Source organism: Podarcis gaigeae, assembly GCF_964106915.1.
Source record: "Podarcis gaigeae genome assembly, chromosome: 5".
In the NCBI taxonomy this organism is placed as follows: domain Eukaryota; kingdom Metazoa; phylum Chordata; class Lepidosauria; order Squamata; family Lacertidae; genus Podarcis; species Podarcis gaigeae.
Window position 1 is genome coordinate 95,500,837 of NC_139681.1, and position 20,778 is coordinate 95,521,614.

Sequence of the window (20,778 nt, forward strand, 5' to 3'; positions counted from 1 at the left end):
GGTTGTTGATATTTCTTCCGGCAATCTTAATTCCGGCTTGGGATTCATCCAGCCCAGCCTTTCACATGATGAATTCTGCATATAAGTTAAATAAGCAGAGAGACAATATACAGCCTTGTTGTACTCCTTTCCCAATTTTGAACCAATCAGTTGTTCCATATACAGTTCTAGCTGTAGCTTCTTGTCCCACATAGAGATTTCTCAGGAGACAGATAAGGTGATCAGGCACTCCCATTTCTTTAAGAACTTGCCATAGTTTGCTGTGGTCCACACAGTCAAAGGCTTTTGCATAGTCAATGAAGCAGAAGTAGATGCCTTTCTGGAACTCTCTGGCTTTCTCCATAATCCAGCGCATGTTTGCAATTTGGTCTCTGGTTCCTCTGCCCCTTCGAAATCCAGCTTGCACTTCTGGGAGTTCTCAGTCCACAAACTGCTTTAGCCTGCCTTGTAGAATTTTGAGCATAACCTTGCTAGCGTGTGAAATGAGCGAAATTGTGAGGTAGTTAAAGCATTCTTTGGCACTGCCCTTCTTTGGGATTGGGATGTAGACTGATCTTCTCCAATCCTTTAGCCACTACTGAGTTTTCCAGACTTGCTGGCATATTGAGTGTAGCACCTTAACAGCATCATATTTTATGATTTTAAATAGTTCAGCTGAAATGCCATCACTTCCACTGGCCTTGTTATTAGCAGTGCTTTCTAAGGCCCATTTGACTTAATTCTCCAGGATTTCAGGCTCAAAGTCAGCAGCCACACAATTTAGGGTGTCTGGGACATCCATATCTTTCTGGTATAATTCCTCTGTGTATTCTTGCCACCTCTTCTTGATGTCTTCTGCTTCTGTTAGGTCCTTACCACTTTTGTCCTTTATCATGTCCATCTTTCTGAAAAATGTTCCTTTCATATCTCCAATTTTCTTGAACAGATCTCTGGTTTTTCCCATTCTGTTGTTTTCCTCTATTTCTTTGCATTGCTCGTTTAAGAAGGCCTTCTTGTCTCTCCTTGCTATTCTTTGGAAATCTGCATTCAATTTCCTGTATCTTTCCCTATCTCCCTCACATTTTGCTTGCCTTCTCTCCCCCACTATTTGTAAGGCCTCATTGGACAGCCACTTTGCTTTCTTGCATTTCCTTTTCATTGGGATGGTTTTCATTGCTGCCTCCTGTATAATCTTATGAGCTTCCATCGATAATTATTCAAGCACTCTGTCCACCAAATCTAAATCCTTAAACCTGTTCCTCACTTCCACTGTGTATTCATAAGGGATTTGATTTAGATTGTATCTTACCGGCCCAGTGGTTTTTTCCTACTTTCTTCAGTTTAAGCTTGAATTTTGCTATAAGAAGCTGATGATCTGAGCCACAGTCAGCTCCAGGTCTTGTTTTGGCTGACTGTATAGAGCTTATCCATCTTTGGCTGCAGAGAATATAATCAATCTAATTTTGATGCTGCCCATCTGGTGATGTCCATGTGTAGAGTGTGAGGAGAACCTGAGCTTACAGGGTTAAACAGCTCAGAGTGTGCGTCCTTCCTACTGTGGGGCAGAGAAACTCTGCGTCACTTCCGAGAGTCTCAGTTCTTTGTTCTATTCTGCTTTCGCTTTTGTCTGGAACAGACATGCTTCCACAATGTTCCGTGATTGTGGGTAATTTTGCTGTATGAAAGTGCTTTTAGTTTTAGTAACTCTGTGTGAGAGCCTGATTTATGCACACCGAAGCACAGAAGGCAGAAGGCTCATTTTCTGACCACTGCTAGACTCTGCTGTTTTGCTCAGAGCTTTGGAATGCCTTCGGAATGCGTGCTGCGAAGCAGAGGCCTGCTGCAGCCAAAGTGTACTGAACTGTTATCTCTCTGAGCAATAAATCATTTCAGATAGAGTCATCTCTTTTGTTGTTGGAAAAGAGTGTTTGTGATGACCAGCTTGTTCTCTTGACAGAACTCTATTATCCTTTGCCCTGCTTCGTTTTGAACTCCAAGGCCAAACTTGCCTGTTGTTCCTTTTAACTCTTGACTCCCTACTTTAGCATTCTAATCCCCTATAATGAGAAGAACATCCTTCTCAGACAGTAGACACATTGTATCAGACAGTAGACACATTCAATTTTCCATAATGGTACCAAAACTATGGAATGCCCATACTGTGAAGATATTTTGGCCTCATCCTCTTTCTGCATTTAGATGGGCTCTAGATGACCTGTATGTCATTGTTCCATTTTCATCTCATCTTTCCTCCAAAGAGTTAAAGGTGGTGTACATAGTTGCTTCACATCTTTTAATCTGCACAATAATCTTGAGAAATAGATTAAACTGTGAGCTAGTAAATGGCCTATGACTAGTTTTAAACCCTGGTCTCAGTTGTCTGAGGCCAACACTCTAACCTCTATCATAATGGATTCCAGAATGCTGATAGGGGGACTTATCGTCTCTGGGAGACCTGTCTGGATCAGTAGAAATGAAAATGACTACTCACAATATGAGTGGGGGAAACCAGAAATTTTAGTAAATAATTAATGGCTTCTATCAGTTTCTGAAACTGTTCATCTTCAACAGCAAATCGGTGCCCAAAAGCCACAGCACATATCACATTGGAGACTGAATTAGTGATGTGAAAGGTGGGGTCAAGTGGTTGTCCTGCAAAATAAAATTATACCAATGTTAGTTCAGCCGCTCCTGTTAATACTGAGAACATATTTATGTTAGATTTAAGCAAAACTATCAACATTCCTTTCCAAAATGTACAGCAGTGGTACACAAAGATTTCTTCAGACTGGAATATATGCCAGCTCAGCACCATCACCCCATATCACATACCCTTTGAACGTGCAAACACCTCCACGAGCTGATGAGCCTCCTCTGCTATTTGGTGCTCCATGCCTTTCTTCCCCAACCCCAACTTCCGCATAGTAACCACACCAAAGCGTCTCTGTTGCCTCCAGGTGTGACCATTTGATAATATAATACCTACGGAAAATCAATGAGAAATTGTTACTTACATAAACTGATGTTGAAAATTAAACAGCTAAACCAGAAGAATCTATGTTTAGCACTCAAGAGCTACTCTGTCTCTCTGAAGCAAAGGTGACATCTGTGTGTTACATGGACATCTCTACAATATAGGCCGGCACTGCATGCTTTGTACAACTCTGAGTTTCTTTTCTACAGCCAAGCTTTATATAAAATTTATGGAATGAAAATGAAATGAATACAGTGCCTGAGAGAACCTATTTGAGCACTCAGACACTTACAAGGGATTCACCCAAATGTCTTGGCTGTCTCAGTTTGTAAGACAACAGAAGACAAATCAGATGGTTCCAGAAGTTCCAGCAATTTACAGTAAAGGTAAAGGTACCCCTGACCATTAGGTCCAATCTTGGACGACTCTGGGGTTGTGCGCTCATCTTGCTTTACTGGCTGAGGGAGCTGGCGTTTGTCCGCAAACAGCTTCTGGGTCATCTTTGGGCAGTTCTACAAATTATGATGCTTTTGAATTATGGCGCTGGAGGAGACTCTTGAGAGTCCCATGGACTGCAAGAAGATCAAACCTATCTATTCTTAAGGAAATCAGCCCTGAGTGCTCACTGGAAGGACAGAGCCTGAAGCTGAGGCTCCAAGACTTTGGCCACCTCATGAGAAGACTCCCTGGAAAAGACCCTGGTGTTGGGAAAGATGGAGGGTACAAGGAGAAGGGAACGACAGAGGACGAGATGGTTGGACAGTGTTCTCGAAGCTACCAGCATGAGTTTGACCAAACTGCAGGAGGCAGTGGAAGACAGGAGTGCCTGGCGTGCTCTTGTCCATGGGGTCACGAAGAGTTGGACACGACTAAACGACTAAACAACAACAACAAATTATGATTTTGGGCTGGGGGGAGTGAATTGGTATTTAAAACAGTGATACTTTCTGCAGAAAAACTTAAACTGCAGCTTATTTCTGTTGGGTCCACCACACTTGTGTTTTATTCAACATAGTTAGGTGTAAGGAACATGTCACTTGTTTGATCCAGGAGTGCCAACTTGAACAAAATATTGTGGGGGCCCAGGTAAGCCCTATCCCACATAATCGATCACATGACATGGTGCACACTCACCATTTGAATGGCAATGCCCATCAACTTGGGGGGCAGCCCCCTCTAATATTTTATTTGTGAGGCGGAAGCCCTCTCAGTCCCTAGGAGTTGGCTCCTATGGTTCAATCTATGTCTTACCTTGCACTTAGCCCTTTATAGCTTTTGCGTATGTATGTATTTACTTATTTCATACACTGCTTTATAGTAAAAAGCTTCTAAGCAGTTCACAAAAAGATTAGGCAATCAAATCCAGAAAAAATTCCAACCCTACTTTAAAATATACAAAAGCTAAAATACTAAAACAGATTAAATTTGCCTCAACTTTCTAAGCATCTGGGTAGGCATGTCTAAACAAGGATGTTTTTTATACACCAAAAAGAGTAAAGGGCCTACCTAATCTCAAGAGGCAGGGAGTTCCAAACTGTGGGCCCTGATGCACTAAACTTCCAAGTTCTTACAAATACGGAACACTTATTATGTGGCACCTGTAGTAGTGCCAATTCTGCTGATTGATCATAGAATCATAGAATAGCATAATCTTAGAGTTGGAAGGGACCCAAGGGTCATCTAGTCCAACCACCTGCAATGCAGGAATCTCAGCTAAAGCATCCAAGAGAGATGGCCATCCAACCTCTGCTTAAAAACCTCCGAGGAAGGAGAGTCCACAACCTCCTGAGGCAGACTGTTCCACAGTCAAACAGCTCTTACTGTCAGAAAGTTTTTCCATATGTTTAGTCAGATTCTCCGTTCTTGTAACTTGAAGCCATTGGTTCAAGTTCTACATTCCAAAGCAGGAGAAAACGAGCTTGCTCTATCTTCAAAGTGACAGTCCTTTAGATATCTCCTCTTAGTCTCTTCTTTCCCAGACTAAACATACCCAGCTTCTTCAACCATTCCTCATAACTCTTGGTATCTAGACTGTTGATCATCCTAGTTGCCCTCCTCTGCACACATTCCAGCTTCTCAACATCCTTCTTAAATAGTGGCGCCCAGAACTGGACACAGTATTCCAGGTGGGATCTGATCATGGCAGAATAGAGAGGTACTATTATTTCCCTTGATCTAGATACTATACGTCTGTTGATACAGCCTGGAATAGCATCTCAACAAATCCTGAACCTTTGCCTACAAAGCACAGCACAAATGGAAGTTCCCATCAGTAATTTCCACATTCAGCAACAGCTAATTGAAATTCTTGGCTCCTATTGTTGCACCTATTGTTATGTCTAAGGCTCAAGGTCATAAGAGCCAGTGTGGTGTAATGGTTAAGAGTGGTAGTCTCGTAATGTGGGGACCCGGGTTCGCATCTCCGCTCCTCCACATGCAGCTGCTGGGTGACCTTGGGCCAGTCACACTTCTTTGAAGTCTCTCAGCCCCACTCACCTCACAGAGTGTTTGTTGTGGGGGAGGAAGGGAAAGGAGAATGTTAGCTGCTTTGAGACTCCTTAAAGGGAGTGAAAGGCGGGATATCAAATCCAAACTCTTCTTCTTCTTCTTCATTGGTGCTGGTTTACAATAAGTACAATTTGCTCTCTGTTTGGAGCAGGCAGTTGAATTTTCACTCCAATGTGAGACTTTTAGGCATTTGTCAGTTTGGGGTTCAGCAGATTGCAGGACAAGTTTGCATTCAGGCAGTGAGAAGAAAACAGCAAGGTGGTGGGAAGAACAAAGCAAAAGGATGCTTCTGTTACTGTCCGTCGACAGCTCCTTCCAGCTGTTAAGTACAGTGCTATAGTCCATGGGGTCATGAAGAGTCAGACACGACTAAATGACTAAACAAAAACACGACTAAATGACTAAACAAAAACAACCACTTGTTACTATTAGAGCTCACTTGAGCCTGCTAAGTTGTACTCAGAGTAGACCCATTGAAATTAACAGACCTAAGTTGTTGTTGTTTAGTCATTTAGTCATGTCCAACTCTTTGTGACCCCATGGACCAGAGCACGCCAGGCACTTCTGTCTTCCACTGCCTCCTGCAGTTTGGTCAAACCTAAGACCTAAGTTAGCTGTGTCCATTAACTGTAATGGGTCTACTGTGAGTAGAGCTAACATTGGATACAACCCATTTTCTGTTGATTGCAACATTAAGAGAGATCCTTTGTTCTCTTTTTCCAGATACCCTCTTTAAATGTTTTACCTGGGGAAATAGCAGTAGGACTTCTCGTTCTTGACTACTTACCCCTTCCTTTTATTATATCATTAAGGAAAGCCGACTCTAATCTCTCAGTGAATTCTTCCGAGCGGTCAATGAGTGCTTCTTTCACAGCTTCATATCCAGACAGTACTACCACAGCTAGTGGTCCTCCCCATAAGGTATAAATGTTTCCATATTGCTTTGCCATCTACCGTTTGGGTCATAAGGGAGGAGAGAGATATTAGGTTCAAAGTAAGCAGATGATTATTTCAACATGAACTTCAGCCTTCCTTACCTCTGCAGTTTCTGGCCAAGTGTGCATCTCCTCTCTGCAGATTTCCCCCCCAGCTTTCCTTTCCCCTTTCCCCTTCCCCCTTTCCTTTCCTTTTCTTGCAAGAGAGTTGCGATGTTTTAACATTGATATTGCAGCACTTCAAGAAACTCGAAGAGCAGGTGAGGGACAACTGAAGGAAGAACAAGGAGGCTACACATTCTTCTGGAAAGCTTTACCTCAACAAGAATGTAAAATACATGGAGCAGGCTTAGCTATCAAAAACAATATTGTGAAGCTCTTTTCAGAATTCCCTACCGGCATTAATGAGTGACTTTCAACCCTTTGAATAAAATTCACAAAAAACCAACAGGCTTCTATTCTAAGCACTTATGCGGCAACACTGGATGCCAATGACGACATTAAATAAATTTTTTACTCTCAGCTGGATAGCATCCTATCAACAACAATCTTTATTACTGTCAGGACTTTATTACTGACAATTACGGTCCAGAAATCCAACAAAACACTACAAATCAATACAGAGTTCATACAGCCTACCTCCAGGTTAATCAAGCACTTTGTTTAGAATATAGGGCTCGTTTGTTCTTGCAACCACCGATAAAAACTTTGCCACTGCCAACATTCTAGCTTTTGTCTAGTCTTCCAGTAGGAACCTGACATAGTGAGCCTCTGATTTTCCCGGGAAAGGCACCAGCAAGGGTAGTATCAGTTCAGCCCTGGCCTGCTCATACTTCGCACAATGCAACAAAATATGAATTAATGGAATCGATGTCTTGAGCACACGAGCAAAGTCTGTCCTGGTAGGGAATACCTCTCAACCTACCATCCAGCACTGCAGAGCGGAGGACATTTAGTCTGGCTTTGGTGAAAAGCCTTCAGTAGTTAGGTACTGTCAGGTTTTTGATGTAAGATGTTAACTCAAAGACATACCCATATTGAACTCCTGCTGCCAGCGGACTACAGACTGCGTGTGATCGAGATCGCAAGTCACTGTGTGCATTGTCCCATAATCTTTGCTTTAAAACCTTTTGGGCACCTTCATAAGCCAGGTAATACAGTTGGGGGGGGAGACAGCATCCTATCAGAGATGCCTAAGGAGGATAAAATTATCCTCCTGGGGAATTTTAATGCAAGAGTAGAGTGAGATTTCGATCTGTGGCCTGGGACTATTGGGAAAGAAGGAATTGGCAACAGCAACCAGAATAGAATCTTTTTGACTATAGGTGCAGTGCACAACCTTGTTATTACCAACACACTCTTTCGACAACAAAATAAATTTAAAACATCATGGAGGCACCCTTAGTAGAACCAATGGCATCTCTTAGACCAGGGGTCAGCAACCCGTGGCTCCGGAGCCGCATGTGGCTCTTTTACACCTTTGCTGCGGCTCCGGGGCAGATACTAGCAAGGGGAGGAGGCGCACTGTGCGCCCTGACACTCCCCACTGTGGCGGGCGCTGTACTGGCTGTGACGTCGCATGGGGGCGGTGCGTACGTTAGTCACGCACCATCCCGACGTCACCTTCCCGCCCGCTGTCAGATCGTGGCTCTGGAGATATATTTGTTTTAAATGTCGCAATGGTTTTGCGGCTCCCAGATTTTTTTTCTTCGGAAATGGGTCCAAGCGGCTCTTTTTGTCTTAAAGGTTGCAGACCCCTGTCTTAGACTATGTAATTGTTCAAGCTGAAGATTGCTGTAATGTGCTCCTTACCAGAGCTATGGCGAGTGCCGACAACTGCTTGACAGAGCACTGATTAATACATTCCACTATGGCTATCAAGTTTATACCTCAACACAGTCTTCAAGAAAGGAAACCAGGGTGCAAAGTGAATACTCAAACCCTTCAAGATCCTATTAAGTGGGATTGCTTCCAAACAACTCTTAAGGACCATCTGCTTTCAGAGTTCCCTAATAACATCAAGGAACACTGGACCAAGCTAAAAACAGCAATTATTGCAGCCTATGAACAATCTGTTGGATACCAAACCAAGGACTGGTTTGATGAGAATGACACTGAGATTGAACACATTATTGGCAAGAAAAGGAAGGCCTTTCATAGAGTTAGAAACTGTGGCAAAGAGATAGAAACTGTGCTACTAAGGAAAAAAAACCTATGCCAACGCTAAGAACCAGATAACTAAAGCGCACCTGGTGGATAAAAAAAAGCTCAAGAGATCCAGCACTTAGCCAACACTCATGATGCACAGAGTTCCTTTAAAGCCACTAAATCATGGCATATGCCCCCTGAGACAGTACCACACTTCTAAAAGATAAAGAAGCTATTGCACTGCACTGGAAAGAACATTACCAACATCTCCTTAACTGCAGCTCCCCTGTACATGCTGAGATCCTCTCACAAATTCCACAAAAACAAATTAGAGATGAGCTTGCAGTAACCCCAAATCTGGGAGAGCTGTGAACAGCCATTAACCAAATTAAAAACAACAAAGCCAGAGGACCTGATGTAATACCTGCCAAAGTCTTCAAAGTGGGCGGAATTGAACTTCCACAATGGTTTATCACACTTAGCATCAGGGGGCATGTTTGCACACTGGAGCAAACCCAAACTCATAAAAGGGAATAAGGGGCAAGCAAGGGACACAAACCTCTTAAAAGGCTTAAGAGGGGGTTTTAAGCACTGTCTAAGCCAGTGTTTCCCAACCTTGTGCCTCCAGCTGTTTTTGGACTACAATTCCCATCATCCCTTGCCACTGGTCTTGCTAGTCAGGGATGATGGGAGTTGTAGTTCAAAAACAGCTGGAGGCACAAGGTTGGGAAACACTGGTCTAAGCAGCTGATCCAAGCGGTGCAAAAAGGGGTTTCCCAAATGCTCCAGCACTGTGCAAAGTGACAGAGGAAGGGAGAACCTCAGCACTGGATACATTGTCTTCTCAGCTGTGCAACACCTCAAGTTCATAGCTAATCAAACCCTGAGCTAATGAGCGATAAACCTCTCTGGAATTAGGACCAAAAATAAACGACCTCATTAAAGACTCATTAAAGAAATTGCTAAACTATTAGAAATGAGGGAAGAGGATTTAGATTACATGGTGACTAACGTTTTTAGAATAAAAGTTACCTCGGTCCAAGCAAGACAAAAAAAATACCCTGGAGACTGTTTAGCAATTTTTAATTCAGCAGAAGTGAGGAATACTATTCTGAGGAAGAGTCAAGAAAACAATTGATCATAGATGGGAAAAAAATGTGGTGTTCAAGGGTATTATTCCCAATCATTTTTTACGCAAGAGAAATGTCTACAAAGAATTGACAAAAAACTTAACAGCTAACAAAATAAGGTTTCAATGGGAGTATCCAAAGGGTGTGTCATTTTATTATAAAGACAAGAAATTCAAAATTAAGACATTACAAGAAATGCAGAAATTTGGGAGAAGATATAAGGAGTTGGGGAAGATGGAGGAAGGGGAACAGGAAAGTGAAGAGGATAAACAAGAACAAGAGGGAGAAGAGGGAGATATTTAAATGTAAACAATAAAATAAAATTGTATTTAAATAAATAAATCAAAATGACAATTAAAATTATATCATTGAATGTTAATAGCATGAACAATAAAGCCAAAAGACATAAAACTGAATATGAGTTATTAAAAAAAAAGACATAGCTTGCGTACAAGAAACACACGTAACACGTAAATCAAAAATGATGGTAAAGAACATGAATGAGGAACAACTAGACCAACTACAAAGCAAAACAGAAATAAAAACAGTAAAGAAAATAAAATATTTGGGTGTTTGGCTCTCCCCTAAAAATACAAACCTATTCAAGGATAATTATAAAACAATATGGAAAGAAGTAAAAACGAAATTGGAAATATCCTTCTGTGGATGGATAGCAGCTATTAAGATGAATGTCCTACCAAAAATGCTCTTTTTATTTCAAACCATTCCAGTTATAACAGGACAAAGCCAATTCAATGAGTGGCAAAAACTGGTCTCCAGGTTTGTATGGCAAGGAGGAAAGCCTAGAATAAAATTCAAACTTTTAATGGACAAAATAGAAATAGGAGGCTTTTCACTACCGGACCTCAAAATATATTACGAAGCTGCATCTATAATATGGTTAAAAGAGTGGTTTATTTTGGAAAATACGGATATATTAGATCTGGTAGGTTTTGGAAACAGATATGGGTGGCACGCATACCTTTGGTATGACAAGGTCAGAGTACATTGGGACTTTTTAAATCACATCATAAAAAGACCACTATTTGAAGTCTGGAAAAGATATAAAGAGTGGTTCAAAAGAAAGATGCCATGGTGGCTGTCACCCCAAGAGGCTTTTTCACTGAAAAGTCTAAATATGAAAGGAAAATGGTTCACCTTTAGAGACATGTTTTAGGAAGAGAACAATGTAATTAAGATTAAACCATATGAGGAATTGAAACATAAACTGCAAAGTTGGATGGAGTACCATCAAATGGGTGATAGCTTCTCAAAGGATAAGAAAACAAGAGGGTTTGAACAAACAAAATCAATATTAGAAACTGTAAACAAAAAAGCACTGTCTAAGGTCTATGAGTATTTATTAGAATGGCACACAAAAGATGAAGAAATCAAAAGCGTCATGATTATTATTATTATTATTATTATTATTATTATTATTATTATTTATACCCCGCCCATCTGGCTGAGCCTCCCCAGCCACTCTGGGCGGCTTCCATAAAAACCAAAAATACAGTAAAATTAAGTGGGCAATAGATGTAGGCCACGACATTGAGTATGAAAAGTGGATAAAATTATGGAATACCGACCTAAAATATATAGCATGTACATTGTTAAAAGAAAATTTGTTAAAAATGATGTACAGATGGTATCTCACGCCAATTAAATTGTCAAAGATGTATATAACAGGCAATAAAAATTGTTGAAAGTGTGGGATGAAAGAAGGCAGTTTCTTCCACATGTGGTGGACTTGTGACATAGAGAAAACGTATTGGGAAAATATATATAACGAATTAAAGATTTTTAGGTATATGTTTTTGAAAAAACCAGTCATTCCTTTTGGGATTGGTGGGAGAAGACATTGACAAGAATGACCAGAAACTGTTCTTATACACAACAACGGCAGCGAGGTTACTGCTGGCTCAGGTATGGAAACAGCAAAAATTGCCTACAATAGAAGAATGGCAGTACAAGGTTATGGAGTATGCAGAAATAGCCAAATTAACAGTAAAAATTCAACATCAGGGGGATGAAACATATCAAAAAGAATGGGGAAAATTTATGTTATATATAGAGAAGATGATGTGAAATAGGGAAACCAGTAGAGTTAAAATAATATCTCATAACGAGAAAATACAAGAAATTTACTGGATGATAATATCAAAATGAATTAAAAATGTATATTAAGACTATTATTGAACAATATTTGTAAATGAATATAGACAGACAACAAGAACTTGTATATATAGAAAGATTTATTTGTTTATGGACATTTAATGGAAAAAATGAAGAACAATCTCATTGAAAATGGACAAAGACCAATATTTAGTACCCCTTACTCACGGGTATGTTACCGCCAATTCCGGTGTTTTCAAGAAGAAAGGTCAGCGCTCATCGGCAGCAGCAGCGCGGCTTTGCTTCCACGAAAAGAGCGATGAACTCACAGCGCCGCTCCCCCTTTCACGTTCCGGAGCCCCTTCCGAGGTTCCTTCTTCGTTTCTGGGGGGGCTTTTGGCGCCCGCCGAGTCCCACGGCCACAGGCTCGCTCTGCCTGTGGTTTTTCTTAGTGGGTCTCCGCTTTGCCGCAGCGGACGACCCTTTTTCGCGGAGCCCCTCTTCACAAAGTAAAGAGGACCGCCATTGCCGTTTTGCGCCGCCTCCGGAAGTGCAATGTATATTAAGATGTATATTAAGACTATTATTGAACAATATTTGTAAATGAATATAGACAGACAACAAGAACTTGTATATATAGAAAGATTTATTTGTTTATGGACATTTAATGGAAAAAATGAAGAACAATCTCATTGAAAATGGACAAAGACAATGCGAAAAGTCAAAGAGGACATAAAAAAGCCAGAAGAAGGAAGGAGGGAAGTCAGCTCAGGAGAGCAAGAACAAATGTGAAATATATTGTATGTGTATGTACAATATGTAACTAAAAATTTAATAAAGATCATCTGAAAAAGAAAAAAAGAAAAATGGGTTTGCAACAGAAATTTTTAGGCTGGAAAAAGAATTAATACAAAGCAGAAGCAAAGTGTTATCTAAAATGTACAGACTTGATTGGGAAGTAAAAGATGAAGAAGTGAAAGAAGTTATGATTAAATGGGCAAAAGATTTTGGGCATACCATACAAATGGATGCGTGGGAACAATTATGGATCAGAGATTTAAAATTTACGGCGTGTTACACACTAAAAGAAAACTTTATGAAGATGCTGTCATTATTGCAGTGCCACCAAGACACATTTAACATTGCTCCATCGAGGGTTTCATTAAGAGTTAGATACCTGATTCCAAGACAATTACAAATTCCTCCTCTCACACATTCCGCAAAAGCAAATTAGAGATGAGCTTGGAGTATCTCCCAATCTGGGAGAGCTGTGGACAGCTATTAACAAAATTAAAAACAACAAAGCTGGCTGACTCGTTATCATTAGAAGCATTGCAGACCTCGCCTTTCTCCAGAACTAGGACAGCTGATAGAGTGGAAGAGCAGAAAGCAAAGCCACAAAGGGTTTTATGTAGCCACCGTAAGGGGGGTGAAGCTGCTGCTGACGAGAGAGAGAGAGAAAGAGAGAGAGAGAGAGAGAGAGAGAGAGAGAGAGAGAGAGAGAGAGAGAGAGAGGGAAAGGGGGATTACTCAGAGCAATGATAGTGATGGATAGTGACTGCATTCCTTTGTTCCTCTCTATAAAACCTGAATAAATTACATAGTAAGGACTCTTCTTGTTAGCTGTTTCTTCTTGCCACTCATACTGCAAGCTCATGGGAGAGTTGTGTACAGCTGTTAACCAAATGAAAAACAACAAAGCCAGTGGACCTGATGGGATAGCTGCCAAAGTCTTCAAAGTGGGCGGAATTGAACTTACACAACAATTTCACACGCTCATTGAAAAAATCTGGGGGAGAGAGGAGATCACAGCAGACTTTAGGGATGCTAGAATTACCAATCTCTTTGAAGAAGGTGATAGAACTCATTGTGGAAACTATAGAGGCATTTGTTTATTAGCTGCGGCCAGCAAAATTATTGCAGGGATCTTAGCCAACCATCTTCTAACAATATCCTAGGCTACCCTTCCTGAATCCCATAATGGTTTGTGACCTTCTAGGAGGATGGTGGAGATGATTTAAACAGCCAAGAATAGGGCTAATAAGGTCCAGAGACTCTGGAAAAAATAATTGATTATCTGGGCAAAAATAAACTACCAATAATACCTAAGGAAAAAGCTGAAATCTTGAACTCACCAATAACAGCTATAGAGGTGCAACAAGCTATACAGAGGTCAAAATTAGGAAAGACACCGGGCCCAGATGGTCTTCCAGCTAATTACTATAAAAAGTTAGAACAAGCATTATTTCTTCCCATGAAAGACCTAATGAATAATATTCTGGCAAATGGAAAACTTCCGAAAACCTGGAAGGACAGCTTTATTACTCTTATCCATAAACAAGGAACAGAAGCCTCAAACATGGCCAATTACAGACCCATTGCACTGCTAAATAACGATTACAAGATATTTGCAGAGATAATTCATAAAGATCAAACCGGATTTCTTCCCGGACGATTTATGCAATCCAATATTAGATGTGTGATCAATGTATTAGAATATTTGGATATTAAAATTGATAAACCAGCAGCTATTATGTTGGTAGACGCTGAAAAAGCTTTTGATAACGTGTCCTGGAAGTTTATGAAAAAATTAATGGAAGAAATCAGACTGGGAGAAAATATTTGTAAAGGAATAAATGCCATCTACTCAGAACAATATGCAAAATTGATCATCAATGGAATTACTGAGGAGTGCAAAATAAACAAGGGAACCAGACAGGGCTGCCCACTGTCTCCACTGATATTTATCTTGGTGATGGAAGTATTGAACAATCAGATAAGAAGGGATCAGCTTGTTAAAGGCATCACTCTGGGAAACAAAATATATAAAATTAAAGCTTTCGCGGACGATCTACTCGTTATGACTGAAAACCCTAAAGAAAGTCTGAAAAGAGTGCTGGAACTGATTAAAGAATTTGGAGAAGTGGCAGGCTTTAAGCTGAATATTACAAAAACAAAAATGCTTGTTAAAAATGTAACCACAGAAGAAAAGGACGACTTAGAAAAAATATTGGGCTTGAAAATCTCTTCAAAAGCGAAATACTTGGGTATTTGGATCACCCCCAAGAACATAAACTTATTTCAGGATAATTACACCAAAACTTGGCTAGAGATTAGAAAAAACTTGGTAACCTGGAGTAAACTAAAATTAACATTTCTCGGTAGGATTTCCATTATAAAGATGAATGTGCTTCCAAAATTAATCTTTTTATTTCAAATGATTCCGATACTCGGTGAAGCAGGTTGTCTCAAGATATGGCAAAGAGAAATTTCCAAATTTTTGTGGGAAGGGAAGAAACCCAGGATTAAACACCTGATCTTAATAGACATAAAAGAGAGAGGAGGCTTTTCCCTACCCGACCTAAAACTTTATTATGAGGCAGCCTGTTTCACCTGGTTAAAAGATTGGTGCACGTTGCAGGATCCGGACCTCCTGGACCTGGAAGGTTTTGACAACCGTTGGGGATGGCACGCCTACCTAATATATGGAAAAGCGAAAATTCATAAAAATTTTACCAACCATATAATAAGAAAGTCACTCTTTGCTGTATGGGAAAAATATAAAAACCTGATGGAGCCTAAAGTCCCGTTGTGGACTTCTCCAGTAGAAGCCATAGCAGTAAAACGGAAAAATACTCAGGAAAGCTGGCCAACATATAAAATACTTCTAAAAAATGAAGATAACCAAATAAAATTTTAAAAAATTGAGGAAATAAGAGAACACATTTCAGACTGGTTCCAATACCATCAGTTATTTGAAAAATTTAAATCTGACAAACAAAAGGGGTTCTCAGTAGAAACTTCCCGATTCGAATCTGATCTTGTAAATTCTAAAAGAAAAACTCTTTCCAAAACTTACCGACTCCTCCTTGACTGGACAGTCAAGGAGGAGGAGGTAACAGTGGCAATGGTGAGGTGGTCTCAGGATTTTGGCCATTCAATAACCATGGCCCAATGGGAAAATTTATGGAAGATCAATTGGAAATTCACAAATTGTTACACGATTAGAGAGAACTTTCAAAAAATGCAACATCGATGGTATCTAACACCATGGAAACTCTCAAAAATGTATAAAAATGTGTCAAGTAATTGTTGGAGATGCGGAGACTCAGGAACATTCTACCATATGTGGTGGACATGTAGGAAAATACAGGTATTCTGGGAGAGTATACATGTAGAACTGCAAAAAATGCTAAAGATCTCATTCAATAAAAAACCAGAGGCCTACTTCCTGGGAATAACAGATTTGGATATTCCACAAAAGAGGAAGGGTATCTTTTTATATGCGATGGCGGCAGCAAGAGTTTTGATCGCAGCAAAATGGAAGAGTAATGAAATCCCCTCTATACAAGATTGGATCCAAAAGCTGACAGAATATGCTGAATTAGATGGTTTATCAGAAAAAATAAAGAATAAATCCAAACAGGAATTTGTTTCTAAATGGGAGGTTTTCAAAGAATATCTGAAAAATAAATATAGTAGTTTAAATTCTGTTGCAGCATTCGAGGAACTTCAGTAATAGTTGCTAGGTAGAGAGAAGAAATTAGATTTATTGAGAATAAGTTTAATTATGAAAAAAATGTGTATTGGCAATAAGCAATTTGAACTTGAAATATGGAATAGATGGGAAGTTGGGTCTTTAGTGTTAAGACCAATAGATGTTTTATTGTTTGCCAAGAAAATTATGTGTCTATGGTTATTTTTGTAATTTGTGTGTAATTTGGTACTTGTGTTTTTTTGTGTGTGTGTTTTCTTGTTTTTTTCTTGTTGTATAAATAAATATATTTTTTAAATAATAATAAAAAAGAATAGGGCTAATAAAATCAAGTAGCTTATTGATTGGTATGCATACTAACAACCTGCTGTAGTAACAACATGTAAACATACATTTTTATGAGATGAATGCCTAATATTTTCTGCGGTACAGAATTTATATTATTGCATACCACCCCAAACTTAGAGCAGTGCAAGAAAGTAGAGGTTGGCAAATGCTCCCTCTGTTTTGCTCTTTAAAATATAGCAAGCCTACTAGAGAATAGTATTAACTGCAGAGATGCATTTAGAAGTAGGGGTTTTTTTCAGTCAAAACTTGCCAGAACTCAGTCCTGGCACTGCCCAGGTGTGCCCCCCTGCCATTATAAGAGAGCAAGGGAGGCATTCATGGTGAGTTCCAGCACAATCCCCCCCCCCCCCGGAAAAATAGCACTATTTAGAATAATTTGTTATTTTCTAGTCTTTGAGTTGTTCTTTGAAGTAGTTTCTAGTTCGAATGAACACTTTTGTTTTAGATTGTGGCCATTGCATTTACCATTTTAACCTATCTGAAATTGATGCTACTGTTGAAGCTTAAATATCAAAATGGTTGGAGAAAATAAACAAAACAATTGTTCACATTAGACAATGTTATAGTAAGAAATACGTACTATAATGAAGGTATCTTTACTAAGCTTCAACCCAACCCGCCACACGCTTCCAATGAGAGGAAGCTGGAGAGGTCCAGGAGGATAGTGCCTAGATGACCAGAGCTGTTTCAGGTAGTGCAAAATCAGAAGAACCACCAGCAGAGCACTCAAAACTGCCCATATCTCCATCCTTCTCTTGCCTTCTCTTTCACCTTGTTTCTTCCTATGATGCTTGATTGGGTTCAACTCTCTCTAAAGGCTTTTTGCCTTCCTCAGAGACAACCACACCTGTCTCTCTTTTTCCTGCTTATATATATTGTTGTAAAAGACAAACAGGTTTTCTGGCATCTAATGTGATTTTGCAAGTGGCAAGGCACGCACTACAGTCATACACTGTAATCATTATTATATGCATCAATCATATTAAATTGAACAAAGTTCACAAAAGCTTTTAATGTTTAATAGACTATGAATGCGATGTACTGCTTCCCACATATCACGTGCGTGGGCCTGATCCTGAATGTGTAAATAAACTGCTTTTAGTTTTTAGTACCTCTGTGTGAGACTCTGTTTATGCACACTGACGCACAGAAGCTGATTTCTCTGAACGCTGCCGGACTCTGCTATTGCTCATATTTGGAATGCAGACTGTGATGCAGAGGCCTGGCACAGCTTTGGAAGTGGGCCGCATGCCAGGCTTATCTGGGCAATAAATCACTCAACAGTTGTGCCATCCAGTCAAAGCCGTTTCCAGAGGTGTGGCTGCTGACAGCTTCTAAGAGCTACAGGTGAGAGCATGTGTGTTCCCCACCAAAGGTACTACCCCTCCCCTCACACCTCATACACCTTAAGGGTGCAGATGCAATTATTTGGGACTATGGGGCGGTGATACAGAGACTGAAATGGAGTGAAGGAAGACTATCAGGGCCTGACCAAGATGTCTTTAGTTGACCCCACATTTAAACTCTTCCCTGGTCTCCTTGCTGGCCCTAGTAGGACCAACTTGGCCAGTTAGCCCTGGTATTGTTTGATATTTACTGACTGGGGTTTTTTTCTCTCCTCAAAATTACCCCTGAATTTATGTTGCATTTTATGCTGTTTTTAAGTTGAATTTTAATCAATGTTTTATATTTGCTGTTAGCCGCCCTGAGCCTGGTTTTTAAACCGGGAAGGGCAGGGTATAAATAAAAATTTATTATTTTTATTATCTATATTCACCAGCCAGAGACCGCTCTTTAGCGCTCGGTCAGAGGAAATGTCAATTTAGGTTCTCTGCAGATTGCCGTTCACTCTGGTTGAGCTTTAAGGAGTGGATTTTGATAAGGAAAGCTGCAGAGCACTGCCTGTGCCTGAAAGGAACAGAGGAAAGGTAAGGATGGATAAGCCCTGACTCTGAAACCTGGCAAGACTGAGGCTCTGTGAGCAGGTGCTTCCTGAAAGTAGGTGGCCCAGATAATTGCTCCATTGCCTTCTTTGCATGGTGTTGTACTACCCTTGAAATAGCAGGTTCATAGTCTAGAGGTGAAGAACTTTGCTTCAGGATGAGAACAGAAATTGTGCAGCGGCAGCGCAGTGGCAGCAGGAGGACCCATTAGCTAAAGTGGTGCTTTGGGTTAAGAACAGGCCTCCAGAACGAATTAAGTTCTTAACCCAAGGTACCACTGTATAGTTACTCATCTCCTTGACATCTGAAGGCAGGGCATTCCACAGGGCGGACGCCACTACCGAGAAGACCCTCTGCCTGTTTCCTGTAGCTTTACTTCCAACTGTGAGGGAACCACCAGAAGGCCCTTGGAGTTGGACCTCAGTGTCCAGGCTGAACAATGTGGGTGGATATGCTCCTTCAGTGGCTAGGAGTGCTTTTTACCAGCTGGACCAGGACAGCCTGACCACTGTAATGGGGTGGGGGGAGCTGGCTGAAGAAGGGATGAGTGGTTTTGTTTTGTTGTTCTGTCTCCTGTTTAAAGACACACCCAATTAGGCTGCAATCCTATACACTTATCAGGAACAAAATTAAAATTTCCTTCTAGTAGCACCTTAGTGACCAACTAAGTTTTTTATTGATATGAGCTTTCCTGTGCATGCACACTCCTGGTGTGTCTGAAGAAGTGTGCATGCACACAAAAGCTCATACCAATAACAAACTTAGTTGGTCTCTCAGGTGCTACTGGAAGGAAGTTTTTTATTTTGTTTCGACTACGGCAGACCAACACGGCTACCTACCTGTATCTAGACATATCAGGAAGTAAACCTACTTATTGGGGCCCGTCCAACTCTACAATACTATGATTATAAGTAGACTTGTGTAAGAACATGGAGTTACTGTGGGATAAAATCACTCCTGCCCACATAACCTTATGCAGTGGTGGCACATGTATGAGGGTGGTGAGGGTGACAATTACAAATTAGAAGCACATCCTTAATGCGGCTGGTCTCCAGGTGAGTTTAAAGGTAAAGGTAAAGGTACCCCTGCCGGTACGGGCCAGTCTTGACAGACTCTGGGGTTGTGCGCCCATCTCACTTAAGAGGCCAGGGGCCAGCGCTGTCCGGAGACACTTCCGGGTCACGTGGCCAGCGTGACATCGCTGCTCTGGCGAGCCAGAGCCGCACACGGAAACGCCGTTTACCTTCCCGCTGGTAAGCGGTCCCTATTTATCTACTTGCACCCGGAGGTGCTTTCGAACTGCTAGGTTGGCAGGCGCTGGGACCGAGCAGCGGGAGCGCACCCCGCCGCAGGGATTCGAACCGCCGACCTTTCGATCGGCAAGTCCTAGGTGCTGAGGCTTTAACCCACAGCGCCACCTGCGTCCCCCAGGTGAGTTTACACGGGATTAAACCTTCACCCTGTTAGGAATTGTTTTTAGCACTGGGGCTCAGTTAAGTAACCGAGTTTCAACCCTAGATGGCAGAATCAACCTAGCCTGTAGAATTCCCTTTAAAACCGTTTACAGGTGGTGTAAACGGTTTTAAAGGTTCTTAACCTGAAGCACCATAGAGTAACTAATAGCACCATCCTAACCATAATCCAAAATGGAGAGATTTGCCCATTTCTACTCATGTTGATAGTGGAGCACGAGGTGTGTGTGTGTGTGTGTGTGTGTGTGTGTGTGTGTGTGTGTGTGTGTAAGATGCAGCACTCCCCCTCTTTGCTGGCCTTGACGTGGACTCCACTGAGGCAGAAGCCCAGCTTCCATCCATGTGGGTGGTAAGCAATCACTGACAGCCCTCCATCATCCTTGTCATTATGTGATTGAAAAACAAAATGCAATGTAATGTTTCACCCTGAAGAAACAAAACATTCTGTTCAAACTTGTCAGCAGGCAGAAGTTGATAGCAACCCATTCCTTCATAGATCCAGCAATTAAACTGGAGATAATTTATTCCACTTGAACAAATCCCCGTGAGACAATTTTACAGTCGTACCTTGGTCCTTGAATGCCTTGGTACTCATATATTTTGACTCCTGAACGCCACAAACCTGGAAGTACGTGTTCTGGTTTGCGAACATTTTTCAGAAGCCAAACAGCCAACGAGGCTTCCGCTTGAGTGCAGGAATCTCCTGCAGCCAATCGGAAACTGTGCCTTGG

The 20,778-nt window shown here is 41.0% G+C and overlaps 1 protein-coding gene across 1 annotated transcript in view; it reads right to left on the reverse strand.

Moving 5' to 3' along the window:
• The window catches only part of LOC310844908 (cytochrome P450 2A3-like), a 28,531-nt gene extending 10,898 nt beyond the window's left edge, over positions 1-17,633 (reverse strand). Inside the window, exons 1-4 of the mRNA XM_083739654.1 lie at positions 17,213-17,633; positions 6,249-6,411; positions 2,812-2,961; positions 2,471-2,631 (exon numbers count right to left, since the gene is read on the reverse strand). Coding sequence (XP_083595780.1) covers positions 2,471-2,631; positions 2,812-2,961; positions 6,249-6,411; positions 17,213-17,380 — 642 coding nt within the window. The 5' untranslated portion in view covers positions 17,381-17,633. The remainder of the gene's footprint in view (positions 1-2,470; positions 2,632-2,811; positions 2,962-6,248; positions 6,412-17,212) is intronic.
• Positions 17,634-20,778: the final 3,145 nt, after the last annotated feature.